Here is a 27,790-nt window from a genome sequence, read left to right as displayed (position 1 = left end):
TTTCAAACATCTCCTTCAGGGAGATTTGCTATTAATGTCTGAATATTTTGTATCTTAGCGGTGACCACAGAAATATTACATCCTCAATCAAGAAAAATACATGAATTTGTTATTTCCTTCAGGAAAATCAATAACAACTAATCATGCTATCAATGTGGTTATAATAGAAAATATTCTATAAAATCTTTTCATTTTCCTTGGAATGATTTATAATAAAAGTATCCAAGATAATTTGACGTACGACAAGTACGTGCAAAGAATGACCTTCATACCACAAAATAACATCTATATCTTTTGCTATTTTATCTCTTCAGAGGTGTGTTGTGGTATTTCTTCATTCACTTCGTGGAATAAAACTTGGTCATTTAGATGAGCTTTATACATAATTTTCAATAGCTCATTATTTCTCTGAGTCCGCTTTAATATATTTCCCAAACTTTTTCTACTTGTCAAAAGTTATACCGATACTTCTAGACTGCCAAAAGACATATAGAACTATTCCTTAATAGTACATCCCAAAATTTTAAGAAAATTAAAGCAAATTAAATATAAACATTTCCTGAAAGCACAACAAGTGCACCATAAATAATTCAGAAATACGTCAAACCATTTTGTTTAGTAAATAAGGTAATACTATAACTTGCACCTCACAATGTATTTGAGCCGATCAATTGTGAGCAAAATGCTTCATAAAAAAACCAAGAGTAATAAGCATGTTATTTTTTTTTTTTTTTTTTTTTTTTTAACACCTCTCCATCTAATCGGAGGAGTTTAACATTCCTATCATAGTTTTGTTTTCGAGATTAAACATTCCAATTATAGAAAAATCAAATATATTTCTATTAGCAAATTCTACATGCCAATTGGTAATCAAGGATGTCATATTTAACCTCAAATTAATTATACATGCAAACTTAGTGAAAAATAAAGCACCAACTTAGGATAGATAACTTTTGATTTCATTACACAGCTATGAATTGATTCTAACATCACATTTGGTGAATTGGCCGTGATAGAAATACAGGCCATACATTTTGCTGGCTTACTCAAATATATTAGTTAAGATAAATCACTAACACATATGGGTAAGATTGGGATCTTATCAATTGAAGGCAAACAAATAAGAATCAAGGAGTCAATGCTTAATACATAGTGAATACTTAAATAACCAAAACTGAAGCTTGCAGAAAAGTAAGAAAACTCTTTACATGCATTATAAAGCCACAATAAATTTTGGGGAGAAAATTTCATTATTTTACTTAATTAGAAGTAAATTTCAAAGTTGAACTTTTTCGAGAGTAAAGTTCAAAACCTTATTATTTTGAGAGTAAAGTTCAAAATCTAATTACCTCAGGAATAATTTTTAAAGTTTTACTACGACAGGAGTAAATTTTAAAGTTCTACTACTTCGGAAGTAAATTTAAGTATTTTACTACTTCATGAGTAAATTTCAAATTCTTACTACTTCGAGAGTAAGTTTCGGGTTCTACTACTTCGAAAGTAAATTTCGAGTCGTACCACTTCGGGAGTAAATCTCAAAGTTTATCTCTTCAGAGTACTTTCAAAATTTGCCTCTTCAGGAGTAAATTTTAATGTTTACTACTTCGGGATTAAAGAATACAATATTCAGATATTTCTTCTCAATTATTCTACCTCTTCTAGAGGTGAGGCGTGATATTCTCACTACTTAGAGCACGTCTGTATTTATAATCTTTACTAAATATTGTCACATTCACTTCAGGGAATGGATCTGTGTTTATACCATCAAAAGTTCTATTCTTCATGAACAAATCATAATCATCTGAACTTGCCTTAACCATATAAAATTGTGATCACTTAGAACCTCCTTTAAGATATTGCTACTTCAGAGCAAATCGAGGCATAAATACAAATATTTCTCTAACATATCTTCCTTTACAATCACAATAATCCTATGGAAATATCACCACTTCCCAGGTCATAAACATAAATATAAGATTATTATGTAAAAGCATAATTGGAATTTTAGATAATTCAAATAGTACATATACGAGGCCTTGCAAACTAATTAACGTTTTGCTATCCTGTAATTAAATATCCACTAAAAAGAATGGATACAAATATTCAAGGCCTTTATGCAGTTCACTGTCATGGAAAATATTGTTGTTCTTTTACATATAGTACGTAAGCATAACGCCCACTAGACTGTTTTGAGGAAATATGGCAATAGATTTACCAGAGAGAAAATTACTTACCTGTAAGGGTGAGAAAATAAGACTATAAAGTCAAAGCTCAAATCTTGCCTCAAAGAAAGCCTTTTGTGGTCAGAGGGACCGAACAATAGCATATTCCAACCAAAAAACATAACTCATGAATTTTGAATTTGTAGATTAAGAGTGATAGAGTCTCGTGCTGATAACGTGTTATAAAATAATAAAGCAAAGAACAAGAATAATTGTAGAGAAAGAGAGAAGAGGGGAGAGTTCTTATTTCTCTTATGAGGGATCTCTATTTATAGAAATTAAATGAAAGAGATCCTCTCTATTTATAGCATTTTAGTTGTACGAGAATTAGACAGATGTTAAAAAAGAGGCAGAAGGTGCAACTTCCAAAGTCTCTACAAACCCTATGGACAAACCCTAAAATTTCTCCTAAAGATAGACATCACAATATTATAATAATATTTATAATCTAAACCGTTAAAATTGACATTCTTTTATTTATTTAGGTCCTCAACAATTCCTAGCCTTGTGTTTGAGTGCATGATGGGCAAGAGACGAACGTAGCTTGCATTATATTGAGTCTAAACTAAACCCAATATTTTTGTAACAGATCATAGAATGTTAAATTCATTAAGTTTAAATATTCTTAGATACTCTTTTGAGTGTCACCAACAAAAAAAGTTTAATTATCCAAGTCAATTGCAATTTCCCAAGTTTAATTTGCAGATGTTATAAGCAGTGACGGATTTAGGATTTTCATCCAGAGTGTTCGGAAACCGCTGAGCTAGCCTTTTCCATGTTGTTGAAGGTGTTCAAAACGTATATATCTACATAAACTTAGAAAATTTATCCTATATATACAGAGAAATTTTTTAGGGGTGTCCGGGTGAACACACTGGCTTACCTTTAAATCCACCCCTGGTTATAAGTTATACCATTTGAGCTAATTGTTTGATGTTAGCCAGGGTGGGTTAGCTAGATGTTCCTTTCAATAGGAAAAGTTGGTTACATATCCAATGAATTTATTACTTTTTAAAGAGCATCAACTTCGCATGATCACATAGGAAATTACTATCCAATGAATACACTCTAGAAGTGCACTTTATTCTAATTTTCATCTTGTAATTTATTCCTATTTCAAATAATAGGAACCAATGCTTGAACAGAATATTGTTTCTATCAACAACAGCAACTTTATGAAATCATACACAGCAACGTTATGAAATCATACTACTGTTGTTAATAGAAGCAATGTTCTCTTCAAGTATTGGTTCCTATTATTTTTTGAAATAGCTCTAGGCATAAAATTACCAGATGAAAATGCTAATACAGTACAATACTTGTAGTTGTGAAGTCAATGCAACCTAAGTAATAAACAACTTAGTTCCAGAGTGGGAATACAATGCTGCGTATTTGAATCATATTTAAATTATATACACTGACAATGTAAATTTGTTGTAATAGATTGCTTGCTTTATTTTTCATGTTGCAAATGATGCTTTTAATGAATATTTTGTAGTTATTTTTTAGCTGAACTAATGCGACACCCATGATGAAGGGGATGATTAGGGTAGGTAAAAAATAATGACTAATTGGCTTCTCGGTTGGCAAATTAAACTTCTAAAAAAGGGGTCTACATGCCACATTAGATAAATCTCACATCGGAATGAGAGAGAAAAGTGAAGTACTATATGAAACAAACACAAGTTCACATGACACACACACTTTTGGGCTCGATGATGACGATGAAGCTCAAGTGAAAAATCCGCTATGGCTGTTGGTCCAAAGTGGATAATATACATGCAATGGGCTTGACTGTGACAAATATGATATCAGAGACGGTCATTCGCAGTATAATGATGGAGAAAATAGGATGTTGAGTCCCTAAGGGGATATATATGACGCCCATGACGGAGGGCGAACTCATGAGGACGGGTCAAAGAAAAAGATTGACAGACTTTTAGGTTGGCAAGCTTCCGAAGGAGTGCCCATGACACCTAAGGAAATCTCACCTTGAAAAGAGAGAATCAGCTCGAAAAGAGAGAAAAATGAAGTGTTATATCAGACAAATCACAAGTTTACATGATATGTGTGTTTTATGGCGTACGTAGCCAAGGAACATACCCGTTAGATCTATTGGATCGAAGCAGATAACATATACTCCATGCCATGATGATATTGACACGGTGACACCTCGTATTGTAACAATTCTTTTATACCTTGGTATACAGAAATTAAACTCATTAGACTAAAGTGGAAATAACTCTACATTAGAAATATTGGACCAAATCACCAATACTAAAAACCAAGCAATATAGCATCAAATCTCTCTTTGTATAATGGAACGGTCGATATAATTGAGGAACATATTCTCTACTAGTTTAAGTTGTTTTTCCTTTTAAAAAGAAAGAATTCGTACATCAGTAACCAATATAAAAAGGTCCTTGCAAAACTCTAATTAGCTCCAACATCAAGCCAAAGAAAATCTTTCAAAAACTAGATTTGAAGTGCAAAAATCTTTTACTCCAGATAATTACAAGTAAATATGGGTGCTAACTACTCAGCTACTTTACATGAAGCTCATAATATGCCAACCACACCACAATTCAAGAGCTCTCAAGTCAATGCTTTCCACTCTTCAAAAAAATGGAAACTCCATTTTGATTCTTTGAAAGATACAAACAAACTGGTAACCATTTAGCAGCTACTTTTCTCCTAGTTTCTCTAATGAGATATTGTATCTGGATTTAACTTAGAGTTTAAGTTACATCTAGCGTCAATAAAAGAAAATTTTACACCACAGGTTATCTTTACCTATTGTAGTAGGTAATCTGTTTTTTATTTTCAAGATTATAAACCCCACATTATAAGGAGGCTTACATATAGATATCCTTTGGATAATCTGATAGGTACTTTTTGCACTGAAGGTATATATAACTAAACTCCTTTAACTTATACACAAGTATTGTGTAAAAAAGCTTATGCTGTCACTCTATTTTAACTTTTGGTAGCAACCTGCCTTATTTTCCAGATGATTGATCTCACTTTTTATTGAAGTTACATGTAATTATCTTTTAGGTGATCCTACAATATAAACAAATCTTTTACACTATCAGAGTATAAAAGTTAAACTCATGTATATTAGAAGGTACTAAATACTCCCTAATCATTGGATCATTTTGTTTTTTGGTTACTAGGTTGTCATTGATTTCACAGCTACATGGTGTGGTCCTTGCAAATACATGGAACCAGTTCTTAATGAGTTTGCTGCTAAATATACAGATGTTGAGTTTGTCAAGATTGATGTTGATGAATTAGCTGTATGAGCTTATAATTCTCACCATCACAATCCTTTTCTATTTTTCTCATACTCATCTGATGTTTCGATTAATACTAATTTCTCAAATCTTGGATGGACTATAAACAGGATGTAGCTCAGGAATATGGGGTTCAAGCGATGCCAACATTCGTGCTGATAAAGAAAGGGAAAATGATTGACAAGATTGTGGGAGCAGATAAAGATGCACTAAAGATGAAAATTGAGAAACACAGAGCTATGTTCATCTAATTAAGCAAACCAAAGTGTGCACAAATGTTTTGACCAGAGTTTGCTGGAATGATAGTCTCCCTGTGTACAATAAAATTCACATCATCTTTATCAATATTTGATTGAAATAACTAGCTTATGTACTCACTTATGATTGTAAACTTCCCATTAAAGAGGCTGACTAAAGCACTATTTTTGTATATTGGTTTGAACAAGTAAATTGTATTTTTGGGTTTGTGAATTCATACATTGTCTTTTGCAAATCCCACATCCTATAGCCGGGATTCCTCCTCCTTATCCCCGCCCCCCCCCCCCCCCCCCCCCAAAAAAAAAAAAAAAAAAAAAACTCCATAAAAATATGAAAATTGTTGTTATTAAAAAAAATACTGGGAAACTTACCAATGTGGCCGAGACAAAACCTATAGACTGATTATATGTATAGGTATGTATGTTGTATGTATATTATACGTATAAATTTACAAAAACTATACATTTGGTCATATTTTGTAAATTAGATCACCCAAAGGCATTGGGCTGTACTTTTCCCAAAAATACCTCCTTAACAGAAATAAATGCATAAGCATTAGGAAATAAAAGCTAAGCCAAACATAAAGCTTCACAATGTTGGTGATGGAATTGGGAGAAAAACAATGAGCCCGACAAAACACAGAGTATCATAGCACGTCGGTCTTCACTGAAATGAAACTTTCACATGCTGAAACAAGTATAGATTTGACAGAGTTAAGTTGTATTGAAGGAATATAATCAAGAATGTCTCGACTGAATATATTCACGTAGCATTTTACTTCGAACATTCTTCTGATCCTGCTTTTTTTTCTGGTCTTTACTTTCAGAGTAATGTACAGATGTAAATGAAGTGACACTTCACTTTTAATTAATTGGATTGCTTTCCACGAATCTTTCTTGACAACTCATACGTATGATGCCTCCTCATACGAGTTATTTCATTTCTTTCCTTTTAATCCATCAACAGCTTGTGAGATCCCAGTTTTTGAGTTATAAATGGATTTGTTTATACAGAAGGTTGCTTAAGTTGATATATGAATTTCTTTAATTTACATATTAAGGGCTATTTCTCTTTCGCCTCAAAACAGTGTGGTGTTTCATGCTAAAAACTTCTTCAAGATTTCCGCTCAAAAGATTGTTTATCACATTCATTTGAAAAAAAAAATCAAGATCAAAACGAGCCATTACTATTATAAGAATTCTAAAGGAATCTTTTTTGCAATGCTAGAGAGAATAACCTAAATACACGGGACGTAATCCGACTATGCAAAAGAATGACAAGTAAATTAGGCCACCACCGTATATGTAATGGAGCTCACCGGGGAAGGGTTGTGGGGCATTAAAAGAGATATTGAAAAAAAGGTTAAATGTAGGTATGGATTGAAAGTGGATATTTGTTGAAAATTATCGTGTGTTAAAAATAAGTATGAGCTGAGTATTGGTATTGGTGCCAATGCTTTAGAAATAAGCACGAGTCAAAAAACTGTTGAAAATAGCTATTGGTTAAAAATAGTTGAAAATTGTTCTTCGTCGTGAACTTACATATCCATTAAGATCAATGGGTGCTTCGATACCACGAAAGAATTTCATGAAAAGGTACAAGCAGTAAAAAGTTGGTTGAAACTATGGATGAAAATCAGTCTCTTAGTTTTTGTTACGGAAAAGGTTCAATATGCCCTCCTACTATGCCTAATTGAATAGATATGAAGCTTCCATCATTTGTATGATCCAATGTCAGGTTGAAATCCTCAACATAATCCATGGCTAATCTTTTATCAAATATTGCATAATTGGTGTTAAATTTAGGCCAGTTGTCGAATCTCCATAAACTTCAAAAACTGTGAATTTTTTATTTGAGTTAACTAACTCAAGTTCTGACCATACATATTTGTTGGCCTCTTCGGATGATCTAGTAAATCTTCTTTTAATAGGTTCGACAAACCTCTCATCCCACATTAACATCAAATCATAGTTAACACGTCTTCTAATTTGATTTCCCAATAGGTGGTTTGTAGGGGCCTCTTGCAATATTGCTTCTCTTATTGATATTTCATGATACAATTCGTAATTTTGTACTTGCACTAGCATTTGTACTCATTTTTTGTTCTGTTTTGGCAGTACGTTGCATGCCAATTCAGCATGGGAGTTGTATTAGGAAAAAGCCAATAGCAATTCTGAGTAAGCTCAAGCAACTAGATCACATACGGGTGGGTGGAGAAGGGTTGTGATGCTGCAGAGTGGGATGTTTTTTCGTTTTTGGATTCTATTGGATACATGAAACTTATCGGTATTGATCTCAATGACAACTCAAATAACGAGGTAAAGATTGTATTTAAATTAACAACATAATATAATACAATAGGTAACAACCATCCAGATAAGTTGTAAATGATTATAAATTGTTATCTATATAATTTTAAAAGCGTGAATATATATATGTTAAATAAAAAAAGATTATCTAAAAAAGAATAGTTAAAGTTCTTCTTTTCATAAATACATAAGTTAACGATAAAAATGTAAAGATTATCTAAAAAATATGAATCAAACAAACATTGTATTTAAATTAACAACATAATATAATACAATAGGTAACAACCATCCAGATAAGTTGTAAATGATTATAAATTGTTATCTATATAATTTTAAAAGCGTAGAGGCCGCGGTGGTGCTGCCAGAGGACCTGGTGGTGGAGGACACCATATGGTAGATGGGCGGATGAGGCTTCTATCCCATTCCGGAGGCGTTCACGGTCCCATCCATCATGATCGTTCCGGGCAGTGGCGGCTCACTGGGACTCACCTACCTACGTTACGCCGGCCATTTGCTTGCCGAGATACCGGTCGTCATCACAAACAGCGAATGCATACATGGAGGAGCGTGATAACGTTGATTGGGCGGCGTTACGCGCTTCATTAGTCGATGAGCGGCTTTGTGAGGAATTTAGAAGGACCCGAGATTCTTGACTTCGATGAGTTTTGATCAGTTAGTATTTAAATGCTTATTTGTTCATTTAAATTATTTATTTAAATATATATATATATATATATATATATATATATATATATATATATATATATATATATATATATATATATATATATATATATATATATATATATATATATATATGTTACTCATTATTATTTTATATTTTAGGATTAGGGCACATCATGGTCCACCAGAGCCACCCACTCGTGCATTTTCTCATGGGTGCGTTAAATGGGACGGGTGTCTTCCCATATGACCACCGAGCCACGTGTAAGCTTTTTATTACAATTTCTTTTATTCAACATAAGGTCAATATTTAATATATATATTTTATTATTTAAAGTACTTATTTTAAATATGTATGTTACTTATTATTTCGTTATTTTGATATTTTAGGATTCGACGCCGTGTCCGCAAGAGCGACCCACTCGTGAGCATTCTCGTCGCTCACACGAGGCGAGGTGTCTTCTCATGAGATTACTCAAAGATGTAAGTTTTTTACTTAAAACTACTTTTTATTCAATATAAGGTAAATATTTATTTAATTTTTATAACCTTTACTTGGACTTCGATCAAAGATCTCGTTCCGTACTACCTCATATTCACCACCACACCCATCCGAGGAGCCTACATGCTCCATCTATCCGTCCAGAGCGCCCGTTGACACACAAAGTTTGATTAAATAAATAACGTTAATGTATTCAATATAAATAAGAAATGGTACTAATTATTATATACTTTTTAGGTTCATCCTTCGGCGCCCGAGGTAGCGACCTGCATTTGGAAGTGGCCGAGTCTCCGTACCTAGCTCTCACCGAGGTTCGAGCGCGCCACGGGGAATGTGATCCCAAGAAGAAGCACGTTCTAGCCGGGGCGCACTCGGCTGCAAGAAAGAGACGATCATGACTGAGCGTCCGAAGACAGAGGAAGAAGGACAATGGAGACGATGGCGAGGGCGGTGGGGATGGTACGAGCCTTAGGCCTAGGGATAGTCTCCGGCATGCTACATGTGGGACCCATCCTCGATAGTGTATATACATTAGTGTTGTACAATTTATCGTAAATATAATATATTTTTTGCATATTTATACATATTATCTTAGTTTTTATTATTATTTATAGTTTCACACCCTAAATTGATAAAAAAAAAATAAAAAAAAAAAAAAAACTGACACGTTCGAAATAAAGTTAAGCATTAATTTAAAAATAAGACGAAACCCTAAAAGATAAATAACGTAAAAAAGCCTAATGACTACAAGTCTTCAAACAAAAAGGATTTCGAGCACTTTTCAACCACTAAAACGACAATCCAAAGTATTGCGTATTCTTTATGTATTGAGCCTATCTTATTAATTGTACAAATATAAGTAGGTTCTATATAAAATATTGAAGTTCCGAGTCTCAAAGCATGATTAATATACGGCTAAACTACGTAAAAAGGAGTGAAAATAGGTTTTGGAAAATGGCGGACCGATATAGCGCATTATTTTACTGCGCTATAGGCACACGACAAAAGAATCCATTTAGCGCAAGATTTTATCAAGGCTTAAAGCACTTAACGGTAGCGTTGCTGAAGCAGTGATTTAGCGCATAAAATACTGCGCTAAAGCGTATATTTAACATTTTTTTTTATTGGGGTATTTTGGTTAAAAAAAAATTTTTTTAAGCCATTTTTGTTCCGGACCCACTTAAGCGGCCCACTGCAATCTGGTCCTTTCTTAATAGGTCGTGGGGAGGGATCACATGGGTGGGTCGATATCTCCCCACTCCCCAAAAAAAAAAAAAAAAAAAAAAAAAGACTGACTCGACCTTTTTGACTAGCTTGACTTCTAGTCTTATTTTTTGCGTTCTCAAAACAAAATGAAACCATATAGCTAAAAACGTACATATATTCAATGGAGACTTGACATATTGAAAAATATGTTTCATATGCAAAAAAAAAAAAAAAAAAATTAAAAAAATTATTCTTATGAAGTTGCGTTATGTCTTGTAAAGTCTTTCAACTTTTTTCTCATTCCTATATAGAATTCGTTTAAGGTGTCATGTGCAACATTACTTTTTCTTAAAACTTACCTATTAAAAATATATCAATCATTCTCTTTAATCCGCCCTCATCAGCCCCCTCCATTATGTCATCACATGAATCTTTAATTTGGGTGAACTTGAAACGACATAGATCAAAAGGGTTATTCCTCAGCACCCACTAATCAAACCGAAGAACAAAAGGACCACATTCCCTCAACTTTGGGTTCTATTAAATACTAAACAAATGATTTACCTAACATATTTCATTGTAAAATATTTATCACCAGAAACATATTAGGTGTACGAAAAGGACCACAATGAAACAGGTGTTAAGAAACGCTTCATTCAGTTGGATTCTCTTCACCAAATATTGTTCTTTGACAATGCACCTATGGAGTTGTAAATGAACTGCACATCATTTTCATTGCGAAATGCTCTTGTGCGAAAATGAAATATGCTGATTTCTTTCCCATTTGGCTAGTGAATGTCTCTTAGATGCTATTGTGTTTGTGCACAAAGACAATTACGTATCCTAACAAGGCAACTTTAAAATTACCCCACTGGATTCATTTCTTATATAATAAATATTATTCTTTTTGAATTCTTTTCCTCACACCTCAAAATATTGTGAGACTCAAATCTGTAACTTCTAACTATGTTGAATTAAAGATATGAACCGGTTGTATATTAAATTCTAAACTGTTAAAGATGCATTCTTTTCTGTTGAAAGAATGAAAAAAAGTCCCTCATCGGTGGTTAATGAGATGGGTGGTCTCCTTATATGGACTTGGGCAATCCTCCCTCATGAGCTAGCTTCTTGGGGTGAGTTAGCCCAAGATCCATTCTTAACATGGTGACGTAAAGCAGACCTACCACCCGATGTGGGCCCCCAAATTAAATCGCCCACGCACCGTATGTCCACCCGGGCGTGGAGTGCGCGGTGTTGGAAGAATGAAAAAAAGTCCCTCACTTCAGTGGTTAATGAGATGGGTGGTCTCCCTTATATGGATTCTTGGGCAATCCTCCCCTCATGAATTGTGGGCTATTGAAGCAGCCCAAGATCCATTCTTAACATTTTCATTATTTAGGCCCTCAACAATTCCTAGTTTGTGTTCATAGGCGGATTATGGATGCTAAGTTTATGAGTTCTAGATTTTAGGACATGACAAGCTTACCGGGTTCAGGATAGATTATTTATACGTATTAAGTAAAATTTTTTAACACAATTACAGGGTTTGGACCATAACTAATGAGTTATGCGGAACCCATAATGAAAGGTGTAGATCCGCCCCTTCTTGTGTTTGGGTGCATCAGATGGGCGCCAGGGAAAATTTAGCTACAGTTACCAGGTGTAACTGACCCCAATATTTTTTATACGTACCAAAGGTTAAACCCGTTAAGTTTCAATCCTAGATCTGCCTTTGAGCTGGCGCCACCGATGAAGTTTAATTATCTATGTCAATCTCAATATCCAAGAAAATTTAGTCAATTGCTGATTTTAAGTATTGAATCATGTGATGGGAGGTTTTTACTCTTAATTATTTGATGTTAGCCAGGGTAGTTAGCTAAATGTTCCTTTCAACAGGAGAAGTTGGTTTCAGATCCAATGAATTTACATTTTTAAGGAGCATAACTTTGCATGATAAAAAAGAATAGAATCTGTCATCTTCTTGTATGAAATGCTATCCAGCTTTCCCCCGTGAAATTGAACTTTATGCTAATTTTCATCTTGTAGTTTTATTCCACTTCCTATTTCAAAATAATAGGAACCAATACTTGAACAAAATATTGTTTCTATCAACAACAACAATGTTATGAAATCGTACTAATGTTGTTAATAGAAATAATGTTCTCTTTAAGTATTGCAGTTATCTTCTTGGTAACCTGATAGTATAAATTCTGAATATATTGTCAGTGTATAGAAATTAAACAGATTAGGAGAAAGTGGTGATGACAGTATCAAATGATGACATTATCAAATCTTTATTTATATAAGGGAACGGTCGACATAGTGAAGAACATATTCTATATTAGTTTCAATTGTTTTACATTTGAAAAACAGAAAAGTTTGTACATCAGCAACCATTATAAAAAAGGGTCCTTGCAAAACTCTAAACTCCAACATTGAGCCAACGAAAATCGTTCAAGAACCACAAGTTCAAGAACAAAAATCATCATCAAAAAAAAAAAAAACTTAAACTTGTCAAAAAATGGGTGCTAACTACTCAACAACTTGGCCTGAAGCTCATAATATGCCAATAACACCACAAATCAAGAGATCTCAAGTCATTGCTTTCCACTCTTCAACAAAATGGAAGCTCCATTTTGGTTCTTTGAAAAATACAAACAAATTGGTAACCATTTTGTAGCAACTTGCTGATTTTTTCTCTAATGAGATATTGTAAATCATATGGTACTAATCATTGGATTCTTTTGCTCTGTTGCTAGTAGGTTGTTATTGACTTCACAGCTACATGGTGTAGTCCTTGCAAATATATGGAACCAGTTCTTAATGACTTTGCAGCTAAATATGCAGATGTTGAGTTTGTCAAGATTGATGTTGATGAATTAGCTGTATGTGCTTATCTCTTTATCTTGCAATCCTTTTTTTTTTTTTTTTCAAGTATAAGTTCTATAGGTTGACATATTTACACAATCAAGATAATTACAGGTAAATCTTTATGATAAGCATTAAACGGTAACCTAGTATGAATGGTAATTAATCTATTATCACACAATAAAATTGCTATAGTGTAAAAAATGGTTATACTCATTGCACATGACTTGAAATCTTTTTTTTCCTCCATTCTTTTGAAGTTTCGATTAATTTATTTATCAAATCTTGGATGGCTGAAAACAGGATGTAGCTCAGGAATATGAGGTTCAAGCGATGCCATCATTCGTGCTAATAAGGAAGGGGAAGGTTGTCGACAAGGTTGTGGGAGCAGATAAGGATGGACTACAGAAGAAGATTGAGAAACACAGAGCTAGCTTATACTAAGCAAACCAAATGCAGTACACTGGCCAAGAACAAACTTTGCTGAATGACCAAGGAATGATGGTCCTTGTGTAGAATAAAATTCATATGTTTGCACGAATTTCAAGTAGATGAGATCGATCAAGTGGTCTCAGTTATCACTTTCTGATTGAAAAAAAAACTCGCTAATGTACTCATCTCCGATCCTTGCTCAATTCTGATTGTGAACTTCAAAGAGGCTGATTAAAGCACTATTAATTTTTCAGTATATTTTTTTGAATAAGAAAACACCATTCTGGTTTTTGTGTTCATATGTCTTGTCCAAATCCAACAATCCCATCGCCATGATTCCTTCCCCCCCCCCCCCCCCCGCCCGGGCCCCGGGTCATAAAGATAATAAAATTATAAATTGCTACCTGGTGAGTCTATACAAAAAAGTATGATAACTGATAAGATCAATAAATGTAAGTGAAATACATGCAGTTATTGCAACTATGCAGTTGACAAATACATAAGAGTTCACAAGATGTCAAATGGAATTAAAAGGAGAATATGTACTTTTCTTGTGGACTGCAGCTCAAAAAAATTCCTTTAAAACCGTGACTTGGAAAAACATATAATATACTCCCTCCGTCCCAATTTGTTTGACACTTTTCATTTTCGAGAGTCAAACGAATTTTTTTTCATATGCCTTTTAAATATTTTAAATTATTATTGACTTATAGTACTTTTACGTAGTTTCCAAATATATAAATTTTAATTAGAAAAAATTAAAGATTTTATGTTCAAACACGGTCAAAATTAAGAAGTTTGACTCTCGAAAAGTGAAAGTGTCAAATAAATTGGGGCGAGCAAAGGGCTAAAATGATCCCTTATCTATGGGAGTAGGTTCATTTTGGTCCCTCAAATATAACTTGACCATATTTAATCCCTTAACTTTGCTAAAGTGGTGCACTTTTTATCTCCCTCAGGAACCCGTTTAAAAAGTAACAGTAGGGACAATTTTTCCAACGAATTTCAACTTACAGTGCTATCTCTTTTCTTGATTGATGCACATTCTATTTCTTCATGCCTTCTTTTATAAAGGAACCGAGGAATCAAATTCTTTTAAAATCATAACTGATTGATCAGATCTATATAACCTCGTTCAAGTTTCTTGAATAATCTGAAATTCCGAGGTGCCACAAGGCTGGATCCTCCTGAGCCGACCATCATAGCTGACTATTTTCAAAAATGGGTTTTGGGTTCGTAAAGAGATCGATTAGATGGATGGAATACAAGAAGAGGCAGCAAAGGGAAGATTTTGACAGAGTATTATCCTTGGTGCATGAATTCGCTGAGCTGGCCAATCTAAAACAGAGCTATTAAAGAAATTATGGTGCTATTGAAGCAAATGCCCACACCTTCTCGACATTTAACGCTCAGCAGTGGTTGATAAATGCATCTATTGAGTTTAGTAGTTTTGTCTGGATGAGTTTAGGAGTCACGTGAGTGTCACGTGGCCTTAGGACCGTTACTTTTTAAATGGTTTCATTAGGGAGATAAAAAGTGCACCACTTTAGCAAAGTTAAGGGATTAAATATGCTCAAGTTATATTTGAGGGACCAAAATGAACCTACTCCCATAGATAAGGGATCATTTTAGCCCTCTGCTCAATTGGGACAGAGGGAGTATGTATATGGCTGTGGGCGCGTGTGGAAAGAGCAATTTATCATACAGCACAGTACAAGATTCAGGCAGCTCTGCCACACAATGTATCATACAGAATGTAAAATATGAAGAACTCTGTATCCTAGCATATGTCCGTAAGCAAGAGCAAGACAGTTAAAGAGATTAATGCAATGAAACAGATGTTAATGTATGTACGATACCTCGTCATAAAATTATTCCCCAGCCTGTAAGTTTCCATTTTGAGTTGTAAACGAAATGCACACCATATTCACTGTAAGATATTCTTGAGGGAAAATGCTATATGTTGACATTACTTGAAGTGCTCTCTATTAGGCTCGTAAATTTCTTCTAGGTAGTGGCAGAACCAAGAAAGTGGATTCACATATAAAAAAGTAACCTCATGAAGATGCCAAGTGGATTCAACATCTACTACATTTATATAAAAATAATTTTGATTAGATTGTAATTTTTTGACGAAGCCTGGGACTAGATGAACATTTTAGGTATTTGATGTATGGCTTGTAATGTAACAAGGATGAAGTCTCATTCATATAGTAAACTCACACTTGAGTAGGATAGGAATGTCTGCGCTGGGCCCTTTCATTTTTCAGTTTTGGCCGGGTTTACCATACCTCTTTGTCCATTGTTTTAGGCGGCCTTAATATTTTGTTACGTTCTTCGGTTCTTCCGTTGTTACGCTAGAATATAATGTTCCACAAGAGCTCCGTTTGCTTTAAAGTTACTAATTTCTCGAGCAAAAAGAATATGTGATTAGCTGAATGGATCACTACTAGTTGTGCAAAATCAAAATCATATCTTTCACATAGACATGTGAGGTTTGTGCAAAGACAAGAACATACCCTAATGTTACACCATCTAATCTTCATCATGTAAATTTAATTTTAGGCCATAAAATATTTCAAAAGTAGGAATTGATACTTGAACAGAACATTGCTTCCATCAATAACAACGACGTTGTCAACTCCTACTTTTGTTGTTAACGGACTACTTGCTGTTCGAGAAACTTTGTATATTGACTTCTTAAAGCTAATAATAAAGTGATAAACAACGCTAAAAATACAGAGTATGAGAATAAAGTAGTAATGATCCTGCATTAGAAATATTGGAAAAGAACCAACAGAAACAAAAGATAATATAGCATCAAATCTTTCAATATATGAAGGAATGATCGACATAATGAAGAACATATTCTAGTACTAGTTTAAGTTGTTTTATATTTGAAAAAGAGAAAAGTTTGTACATCAGCAACCATTATAAAAAGGGTCCCTGCAAAACTCTAAGATCCAACATTGAGCCAACGATAATCGTTCAAAAACCAGAAGTTAAAATCTTTACAAAAAACTTGTGGAAAAATGGGTGCTAACTACTCATCAACTTTGCATGAAGCTCAAAATATGCCAACCACACCACAAATCAAGAGGTCTCAAGTCACGGCTTTCCACTCTTCAACAAAATGGAAACTCCATTTTGATGCTTTGAAGGATACAAACAAACTGGTAAGCATTTAGCAGGAACTTTATCTGCTAGTTTCTGTAATGAGATATTGTGTATGGACTTTAAATTATATACAGCGAATATGTAAAAGAGTATTGCTGTATTTAATTGTCTTTTAAGGCTTCATTTGTTTTCATTTAAATTAAGACGTCTGAATCTGAATGCACATCTGAATGACTAAGATGTTATCACTACATCTAAATATTACATAATTAAGATCGTTTGTTTTTAACATCTGAATGAACTAAATGTTATTTTATTTTCAAATTATTACTCCTTTGTCCCAATTTATATGGTACAGCTTCAAATTTTGAGAGCCCGATTTTTTGAATTTTGATCATAAATTCAACACGTATCTCTAAATTTTCTTTTTTTAAAAAAAAAAAAAAAATTACATACTATTTAGAAACTACGTAAAAAGTACTATACATCACAATAATTAACAATTCAAAAGATTTAATACGCATATTGAAAAAATTGCAGTAAAAAAAAAAACTTGTTTAACTCTCGAAATTCGAAATGTAACATATAAATTGGGATTGATGGAGTAATAAACTTAATTTTAAAAAAAAAAAAAACAAAAAACAAAAAACAAAAGAGCTCTGAACCATCTTCAACACCAATAATTGTCGTAACCCTCGAGTAATCCACCATCAAATGTGAACCTTCAGATTCCACTAAAATCCTTTTCTAAACTCAAATTTCAAAAACGAAAGAGAAGAAATTGATACAATTTCTATTGTTTATTTTCTCAATTTCCAAAATGCATTCAACAGACCCTCCATTAACAGACCCATCATTTTTTTCGTCCACTGTCAAGGCGGTGGTGTGTGGTTTTCTAAATCTTATTTATGATTGTTTTCCATGTACTGATATTTGGTTATATGTTATTGGTAATTTTTCTGGCAATGAATTTCAATTATATTTTCTTAGGCCAGTGGAGGAGTGATGAGTGGGAAGAAGCAATTTTAACAATGGAGATTATTTCTTGCTTCATTTGTTTTGGAGGTTGAATGGTAGTTTATTGTTTCCACTGCTCCGATAACAGAGGAGAGAAATGAGATGAAGAGGCAGGTCCAGAAATCCTTATCCAAGGTTTCCACAGGGAGATAAAATTGGAGAAGAAGGAAAGTTTAATAGTATAATTTAATAATATAAAATTACACGAGCAAGAGAAGTGTCTGAATAATTTTCAGACTTAGTTGAGGGTCTGACCGAATAAGATGTGTCCAGATGGATTAAGTGGCTAGATTTCAATTAAAACAAATGCAATTAATGAATTGAGATCTGAACCGTTTAGATTCAGATCTTCATTAAGTGCAAACAAATGAGGCCTAAGTGATCCCATGGTGTAGAAAGTTTTTTACACATGCACGTGTATAAAAGTTAAACTGATTGTATATTAGACGGTACTAATCATTGGGACCTTTTGCTCTGCTGCTACCAGGTTGTTATTGACTTCACAGCTACATGGTGTGGTCCTTGCAAATACATGGAACCAGTTATCAATGACTTTGCTGCCAAATATACAGACGTTGAGTTTGTCAAGATTGATGTTGATGAATTAGCTGTATGAGAACTTCACATCCTTTTCTTTTTTATCTACTCGTCTGATGTTTTTACTGATACTAATCGCTCAAGTTATGGATGAATTGTAAACAGGACGTAGCTCAGGAATATGAGGTTCAAGCAATGCCAACGTTTGTGCTGATAAAGAAAGGCAAGGTAGTTGACAAGATTGTCGGAGCAGATAAGGATGGGCTACAGAAAAAGATTCAGAAACACAGAGCTATCTTCATCTGAGAAAACCAAAAGCACATATGTTTTTACTGGAATGGTAGTCTCTGTGTAGAATAAATTCATATCTTTATCACTAAGAACTAGCTATGTACTCATCTCCGGATCTTCCTCACTTCTGATTGTAAAATTCAAAGAGGATGATTCAAGCACTAATCTTGGTATATTGATTTGAATAAGTAAAAGTCTTTCTGGTTTCACTGTTCATGGATTGTTTTTTCCATATTCAACGGCATAACCCAGGCTCCTGAAGTCCCCTTAAGAATCATATATATATATATAAAAATACAAAATTAACTTTGACATTGCCATATAAATGAATGCAAGTAAAATGCACTTAGTCAGTGCACCTTTTGCGGTTTCAAGATTAAGTCACCAAGACAAATGGAATAAAAAAGAGAAAATAACTTTTCTTGAGGACTGCAGCTTAAAGAATTCCTTTTAATCAAAGACTTGGAAAGGTACACATATATTCAGGCACACACAAATATGAGATAAAGAGGTTCCAGACCATATCACTAACTGACGATTTGCGATTAAACCTGTTATCCTGATGAGTTCACTGACGAGGAGCTAAATGGAAACCTTCATGCAAAGCAAATATACTCGAAAGAAAAATCAGAAGGAGAGATTCCGTCCATACTAATGCCAAAAAGCACCAGGCAATATATTCATCAAAGGTCTACCATAGATGGAATACACAATTAGAACACAGTGCCACTATTCGCAACCACAATACTTGATATATAGCATCCACCTTCAGATAAAACAACACAGCTATTAAATACTTATCCTTTTACATCCAACAAAAGAAAATGTAAGCAGCTAAAGTAGCATGTAGCTCCCTTGTTGGTGCTCACTATTTGTAAATGTTGAAAGGCATCCTTAAAACTATCCTACTATGCACAATTTCATTTCTACAGAAAAACTTGTTAAGTATTTACATTATGCTGCACCTCCATGATAGTGTTAGTGGCACCTTAAGTTAAACACAGGACTAGTCAATGCTCCTGCACAGCACCCTTCTAAGATCAGATTTCTGATCTGCACTTAGCCTTGATGGAAATTTAATGTCAAACTTGATCTTCAAATTTCCCTTTTTGCCATGTTCCTTTGATATTGGCATTCCCTCATTTGGGATTATCTGCTCTTGTCCTGGTTTGACAATCTCTGTGATTGGTATTGTGAGTTCCCTTCCATCCAAAGTGGTCAAGCTGATAATTTTCCCAGTGAGAGCATCTAGTAAAGAAATTTTCTGATTGATGACTAGATCATTTCCATCCCTCTTGAAGACAGCATGTGGCTTTTCATCTATCACAAAAATAAGGTCGCCAGGGGCAGCTCCGTGTTCATAGTTCCCTTTCTCTGGAAAAGTGACTTTTGTGCCTTTCTTCCACCCTGGTTTGATGTGTATTGCTAAGACCTCTTCAACGGTTGTAGGCCTACTGCAAAAAAAATTCACACATGGAAGAAAAGTGAGTACATTCGGACTTGGGATTAGAGCCACTGAGTGTGAATGATTGAGTCAAACTTCATGATTTAATACATTCATGGCTTGTAATCCACATATTCACAGAACACTGTTGTCAATATTTGCAATTGCTTTGCTTCCTCCAACCTCACCCTGACCCTCCAAAAGAAAGAATTATTGCTTCAAGTAGCTAAAATTTTTGCCTCCCTTTAACAGTAGCTTTTAAAGTAGTTTTACATTGCACCAAAGAATCAAAACACTCAGCACGAATCAATCTACATGCGAGGGTGATCATAAGCTTTATCTATAAAGAAAATGGACATTGGACTTAACTCAACAAAAAAGTTAGTTCATGAGATGAGGGGATTACCAAAGACCATACAAGGAGACAATAGCCGATTCCTTAACCCATGTGGGGCAATTAACATCCCCACACACCCAGAACTGGACATCTGGAGTGTGGACAATATAACATTGGGACTCAACGTTGGTACACCAAGAATAAGGAAAGGGTTGGCTCTAATAAGTAATACCATGTAAAGAAACTGGAATTTAGGCCTAACTTAACCCTAAAAGCTAGCTTATAAAGTGAGACTATATAAGGAGACAACAACTCATTCCTCTCAACCAATATGAGGCAATTAATATTTGAACAAGGGAATTGCAACATTCAGGAGATTAATTTACCTCCCAGGTGACCATAAATAAGCATTAAGTAACAGTGACTTTGTTAAACATCTGCAAATTGGGCAGGGTTTAGGAGCTTTTGATCCCTAATAGAAAGAATTGCCATGTGTTTTCTCTAAAACAATCACATTTCTTTTTCAACCTTTAGACTAATTAAGTAACAAAGAAATGACAGAATTACAGGTTTTGTTATTGTACCAATGGAGGATGTGTTAAAGCACAAGAGTTAAGAAAATAAATATCTAGTACGCTCAATCAGCTAAAAAACTTTTGGTCAAGATGCATTTAAGACATTATTCTCACCAACAAATATTTTTGTAAGTGATGGGCATAGAAACAACTTTATAGTAGGTTGACGGCTAGTATAAAACTAGTTAAGTTGCTATGAGTTCGTTTACAGATTTGTATGCCAGTGTAATTGAAGAGAACTTCTTGTCTGAGAACCCAATTATTGAGTAATGGAATGAAACAGGTCCAATCAGTATGGAATGGGTATTGATCCTGTGGCCAGCCTCAACTATTAGTAGTTATGAAAATAGTTTTCAACAGTTCAACCACTAAAATCCAAAAATGTGAAGGTAATTACTTTTGGCCAAGTTCATTTCATCTTTCAGAACAGAAACTTAAAACACATAGGATAATTATCCTACTTCACCCTCAATTTCTATCAAATAAAGTTTGCTGCAACACCAAGGTGTTCTAACCTTGCTGCCTGTTCAAAGCATATTCTTAATAGCTATGTCAAGCAAGATATTAACCAACATTGGGATGTCAAAGAACTATCAAACTTCTACCATACTCCACCAAGGACATGGTCTGAAAACAGGATTATTGGGAATTCTATCAGTTGAACCAGGTAGCAGAGTTAAAACTATGCCGGCAAATGCATAACATAATTATACAGTTCGGCCAATAGCAGCATGAATCTTGACCATTAACATCTATATTCATAGAGGCATAAAAAGACCTCAGTTTTCGCTAAAACACCCAAAAAGGTGATGAGCAATTCAGCTATTAGCAAATTGGGAAATTGAAGGACATCATTTTCTATCCTCCAGAGTCCAGACAAAACACCAAACTGCTGCTTTAGTTGAACTATGTGACCATCTCATCTAAAAGCTTAAGCAGTTAGAGAGAGCACACTTTATTTAGTTATGAATTAATGGTCAAAACACACCTAAACTAATACTTTTTCGCGAGTTTCACACCCCAACTATCAGCTATTCTCTTTTTCTACCTGAACTATCACCATCTATGTATCAAACACAACTCGAGTTTAGGTATGTATTAAAACACACCTTGATATTTCCTACCTGAACTATCATCATCCATTCAACTAGGCGTGTTTTAATACATAGATAGTGATAGTTCCGGTGACGTGAAAAGTGATAATTCAGTGTGTTTTTACCATTATCTCTTTAGTTAATTATATTCTCAACGGGTGCTACCAATTTTTTGCATCCAAATCTCAGCAATTTAATAGTAAATAATGAAGATTTGTCCCAGCTACAGTACAATTTTGATTAAAAAAATACATCAAAGCGCAAATATAAACTACAATAATCTCGGTAAACACGTCAGAAGAAAAGGAAATTAACTTTTGCATAAAGAAAAGGAAATCTACTGAAAAAAAAAAGAAAAAAAAACAAAGTGGTGCTATATTACAATACTATTTTCATTTTTCGAAATCATCAAGACATTTAAATATAGGATGTTAAAGACCAGTAATGTATTCTCAAATTTTGTAATACTTTTCGCTTCTCGAAATTCAAACAGCATGAACTTTAATCAATATTTTAAATCATAACTTTAATGAAATGATTTACAGTCACACTCATTTTGAACCACAAATTCCAAAAAAAAAAAAAATCTTCCTAAATTCCGTGTCCAGTCATTAAGGATAAAAAGGTAAACTTAAAGTTGAATTGTTATATAAAGATGTCATTCTTTATTCTTTCTTAGACTGACTAAAAAGATATGAATTGGGACAGATAGAGTAGCAAATTAACTTTAAATTTCCTATTGTACCTTAATGAAATAAATTCTAGCCATACAAATTTCTATGCCTTATTTTAAATCATAAGTTTCAAATTTTTTATTTCATTGTTAAACTCTATGCCTAGTCAAACACCTTACATAAATTGGAACAGAAGGATTAACAAATTTGATAAAACCAAAAAATGTACAATTACGTACAAAATACTTGTAAATATACGTATACCTACCCGGATTCATCAAGAAGAATTCTTGAAATCTTCATTTTCCTTCTAGATCCTTTATAAAGTTCTTCCAAACTACAACTCAATTTATTCTCCACTGCCACTGCTTTCCTACCAGCAACACCAGAACTACTACTACTACCACTACTAGTATTATATAACCCATCTGATCCACCAAAAAACTCAGCAAAAATATCCTGAGCATTACGTCCACATTCATCATGGTACTTAACTCCATCCTCACCGTACATATCATAGATCTGACGTTTCTTATTATCACTAAGCACATCGTATGCTTCAGATATTTGCTTGAATTTCGCTTCTGCTTGAATTTTGTTTGCACTGTTAATGTTCTTGTCTGGATGATATTTCATTGCTAATCGCTTGTATGATTTCTTTAAATCTTCTTCACTAGCGTTACGTGATACTTTCAGTATGTTATAGTAATCAACTCCCATTGTCAATGCAATCGAAGCTAACTTTTTCAGGGTAGATGAAGATGTACGCGCAGAGTGGATGGATGAAGAGAGAGAGATATTTTTATATTCGAATTTTGCTAAGATGACTGCGCTGTTACATAACTGACATCAAAAAGACAGATATTCTCTAAAATAATCATATTAGAGTACATACTATATTTTTTTATTTTTTAAAAAAATATATATTTTATTACATAAGGCAGAGTGAAATAAAAATGGTAAATGATTATATCGTATGAGATTCAACCTCACTAATAAGCGAAAGTTTCGATAATAAACAATCGAAACATTAGATTCCTATACTAGAGTACATACTATAGCCTTCTTTTTTTTGCACATTTTTTTAAGAGTTTACTTCCTCCATATCAATTTATATGGTATCTTTCAGATTTCGAGATCCAAATAAGTTTCTTTTTAGCGTAACTTTTTCATGCATCTTTGAAATATTTTGAATTATCAATTATTCTGACTTATAGTACTCTTCACGCAGTTGTCAATATATAAATTTCATTAAAGATTCCACATTCGAATCACGATCAAAATTAAATTGCTTGGCTCTCTAAATCCATGCCACATAAATAGGAGGATAAATTAATATTTTTTACCGTAATTTAAACATATAAATATTTGAATATTTTGAAGTAAATTTTACATTTAAAGTATAAAGTACTATAATAAGTCACACAAGTTAATTCAAATATTTAAAAGCACTTGTAAAATGGCACTAGTCAGAAAAAATTCATTGACTCTTCAAATTGTATCACATAAAATGGAACATAAAAGTTGATTCGTGTTTATATTTGTTATTTTCTGTATTTCAATTTATGTGACGGTGTTTGACTAAATACAAAATTTAAGAAAGAAAAGAAGACTTTTGAAACTTGTTATCTAAAACAAGTCATAGACATTTATACGGCTATAAATAAAATGAAATGAAGTTAAGTAATTCCTAAATAGGAATGACATTCTTTTTGAGATAAATTAAGAAGAAAAATAGAATACATAGATTGGAAAAAGAAAAAAAAACTGTATGATAAAAGCCTAAGATGAATTAAAGAAAGAATGTGATCAGTAAAAAAATCATAATAGGTGATCCAATATATCTCAGAATACGGCATTAGTGTTGCTATTATTTTAAAGCAAATACTTTACAAAAGTCTTGAATCAACATCAATTAATTAAAAGATTAAAAGATAAAAGAATTGACTGACCAAACAAAATAGCTACTTACTAAATTAAAAAAAAAAATAGCTTGAAATATAAATCAACAAAAAAAAAAAGTTGTGATCTAAAATAAGTTATAAATTTTTTTTTTTGCTATAGTCATCTCATTAAAAGCTTAAAATTAAATTATTACTAAATTAAGTCGGAGGAGTATTATTTTGCATTTATCCCTTTGTGAAATAAGTTTATATTTATACTCACCACCAAAAGATGTAGTGCAGCGAATGACGTTGTTCCTTCCTTAATTAAAATTTCAGGTGGCAGTTCTAAGTATTTGGTAGGGAATGATTCCTCGGAATCCTGACTTTTACGCTGTCATAATCCAAATATAATCAAGTCCGTAAATTCAACACCAAGTGTGAGAACAAATAAAAAGTTATATCTGGACTCACAAGTGAAAAGATTGTATCCCCGAAAAAAAAAAAAAAAGTAAGTGGGAGATTTGGCGGTGACGTGTTGGTATATGATTGGGTAACAAATGGCTTTGATGACGGAGCTGTTTGTTGGTAAGGTAGAGAACGTGCATGCGAGTAAAGATAGTGGGGACCACAATAGAGCGTATCTGCAGTTGGAAAGAGTGTGCGGTTAACAGAATCTGTTCTGGCGTCGCTGTTTGGCAATTTGGCGACTTGACGGCAAACTTTCAACGTCGTAACATTATGTTTAACGGGAAATAAATTCTTTAAGGGCACACAATATAATTTATGGAATATTATAATAGAAAAATATAAATTTATGTCCGCAAAAATATTATTTCTTTTGTTTCAATTTATGTGAATCTATAACTATTTAGAAAGTTTACGAGGTGGTTCTTTGATCACGTTATCCTTATATTTTTCTAAATTATTTGAATTATAAATTATCATGACTTACAATACTTTTTATGTAGTTTCTAAATATATATTTTTTATTTTTATAAACTTGAAAATTCTATACTAAAATTACAGTCAAAGTTATAAAAGTTGATCCTCATATTCCGAAAAAGTTTCACATAAATTGAAATGGAGGGAGTATTTGATATATAAGGTGCAAAAAATTAAAGATCTGCAAAAGATAGGGACAAAAGTTTAAATGACCCTTACCAACTCCGTTGGAATGTTTATCGTTTACAGAATCTGTTCTGGGTTTGTTGTGTGGCAATTTGGCGACTTGACGGCAAACTTTCAACGACGTCGTACCATGACTAAAACTGAAGAAATTGCACGGTTTGCCCTTCAAATGAGCTGATTTTTATTTTTTTTCCCATCAAAAATCGAATTAGCAGGGCATAAGTTTTTTAAGGGATTGTGGAATATTTTGATGAAAAAAATATAAATTTATGCCCTGTGAAAGAATTACTTTCTCGGTTCCAATTTAAGTGTCTTAGTTACTTTATGCACAAAGTTTAAGGAATAAAATTAAATTTTTGAATGTTATGGTCCAAAATTAAAAATGTGTCTAATGTACTAAAATATCCTTTAAAATCATGTGGTTTGAATTGTCAACTTATACCTATAAAAAGAGACACTCTTTTTGGGATAGACAAAAAAAAAAAATAACACGTTTAAATTGAGACAAAGGGAGTATTTGTTATGAGGGACAAAAATTAAAGACCAGCACAAGATAGGAGCAAAAGTGCCAGTTGTGAAACATTACGATGGAAAAAATATAAACTTATGCCCCATGAAAAGTTGCTCTATGTTTCAATTTGTTTTACTTTTCTTTTTAATCCGTTTCAAAAAATGAGTGCCTCTTTCCCTTTTCAACAACTTTTTAATTCCAACTTTCCACATGACATGTTTAAGATCATAAGATTAAAGTGTATTTTGGTATATTCTACATATTTTTAGTTTAAGACCACAAGATTTAAAGTTTTTTTTACTTTTTTAAATTTTGTGTCAAATCAAAACCAGATAAACATATTGAAATGGATAGAGATTTTGTTACGAGGGACCAAAATTGAAGTCTAGCACAAGATAGGAGCAAAAGTGCAAATGAGCTCTTACTAACTCCGTGGAACGTTTTGGACCTATCATGGATAGACGGAAAGTGTGGCCCATATGTAAGTTCGGTTTAACTCAAGTCTCAAGTGGCCCAATTGAATTATACATTTGGTCCACTTACCTAGAGGTCTCTTTACAATTGCAAATGAGATGCAACCACGCCCAAGGTAACGCCAATTCTCAATTATTAGACCACATGTCTATAGAGAAGATGTAAAGAACACAAAATTTGAACCTGGATTTTTAAAGGGGTATTTTTTTTTTTTTTTTGGTTCAAAGCTTAAAATGAATGACACAAACAGAGGCAGGCCTTGGATTTAAAGATGATAGGAGCATCGTCAAAGGATCTATATTAGTCGAACTGCTTCCACGAAATTTTATATTAAAGACACATAAAATTGATGTACTAACAAATAAATATGAATTAAAGAGGGTAAATTTCATAAATGGTTACATAATCATGACTTCTTTTCACCATAGTCACATGTTTTCTAATAAAAAGTGCCAAAAGTCAGCAGATGTATCTCTAACTTGTCCATATTTTCCACTGACCCTCAACCGAGCCGCATACCGTATGAACCCTTCAAGATCGGCTTTTTACTGTACAAGCTTGACCTTCGGTCCGTACTGTCATTTAAAGAATTATGCGTGTCAGCACGCGCCGCCTACGTGTATAAGCCTCCCAATTAAATGTTGCCATGTCAATTACAATGCTACATACGCATGGGCCACACCCGCTAAAAACCATTGAACCCATTAATATACCCAATCATATCTAGATCCGATCATTTTCCATCCATCAAAGTCCATTTTCTTCCTCAACACTTCACTATTGAATTCATGCTAATTCAAACCCTAAATTCATCTATTTCGACCGTGTAATTCAACACGCTGTTTAAACTTCCGCCTAATTCTAGCAGACGTTGTTATCAAAATAAACCCAAGTTCCGTTTTTTGGTTGATTTTTGGGTGGGTCATAG

The 27,790-nt window shown here is 33.4% G+C and overlaps 3 protein-coding genes across 4 annotated transcripts; 2 read left to right on the top strand and 1 right to left on the bottom strand.

Moving 5' to 3' along the window:
• Positions 1-4,656: 4,656 nt before the first annotated feature.
• On the top strand, positions 4,657-14,076 carry LOC132066098 (protein disulfide isomerase-like 2-3). Its single transcript, XM_059459483.1, has 8 exons — positions 4,657-4,890; positions 5,399-5,521; positions 5,629-5,767; positions 7,894-7,982; positions 8,425-8,478; positions 12,993-13,142; positions 13,240-13,362; positions 13,649-14,076. The coding sequence occupies exons 1-8, from the start codon at positions 4,747-4,749 to the stop codon at positions 13,787-13,789; spliced, it is 963 nt and encodes a 320-aa protein (XP_059315466.1). The 5' UTR covers positions 4,657-4,746; the 3' UTR covers positions 13,790-14,076.
• A 2,453-nt stretch (positions 14,077-16,529) lies between these two features.
• LOC132067458 (thioredoxin H2-like) lies at positions 16,530-18,953 on the top strand. 2 transcript variants are annotated; one of them, XM_059460709.1, is made up of 3 exons: positions 16,530-16,953; positions 18,399-18,521; positions 18,614-18,953. In XM_059460709.1, the coding sequence occupies exons 1-3, from the start codon at positions 16,810-16,812 to the stop codon at positions 18,752-18,754; spliced, it is 408 nt and encodes a 135-aa protein (XP_059316692.1). In that variant the 5' UTR covers positions 16,530-16,809; the 3' UTR covers positions 18,755-18,953. The 2 variants fall into 2 exon arrangements, with proteins under 2 accessions (XP_059316692.1, XP_059316691.1); XM_059460708.1 differs by having other exon boundaries at positions 18,593-18,953.
• Positions 18,954-19,379: 426 nt separating this feature from the next.
• LOC132067457 (uncharacterized) lies at positions 19,380-23,598 on the bottom strand. Its single transcript, XM_059460707.1, has 2 exons — positions 23,132-23,598; positions 19,380-20,193 (listed from the first exon to the last, which is right to left on the bottom strand). The coding sequence occupies exons 1-2, from the start codon at positions 23,581-23,583 to the stop codon at positions 19,746-19,748; spliced, it is 900 nt and encodes a 299-aa protein (XP_059316690.1). The 5' UTR covers positions 23,584-23,598; the 3' UTR covers positions 19,380-19,745.
• Between the last annotated feature and the right edge of the window lie 4,192 nt (positions 23,599-27,790).

The sequence above is a fragment of the Lycium ferocissimum genome, chromosome 8 (assembly GCF_029784015.1).
Source record: "Lycium ferocissimum isolate CSIRO_LF1 chromosome 8, AGI_CSIRO_Lferr_CH_V1, whole genome shotgun sequence".
Lineage (NCBI taxonomy): Eukaryota > Viridiplantae > Streptophyta > Magnoliopsida > Solanales > Solanaceae > Lycium > Lycium ferocissimum.
Note: the sequence above shows the minus strand (reverse complement) of the source record. Positions and strands in the feature narration are given on the sequence as shown.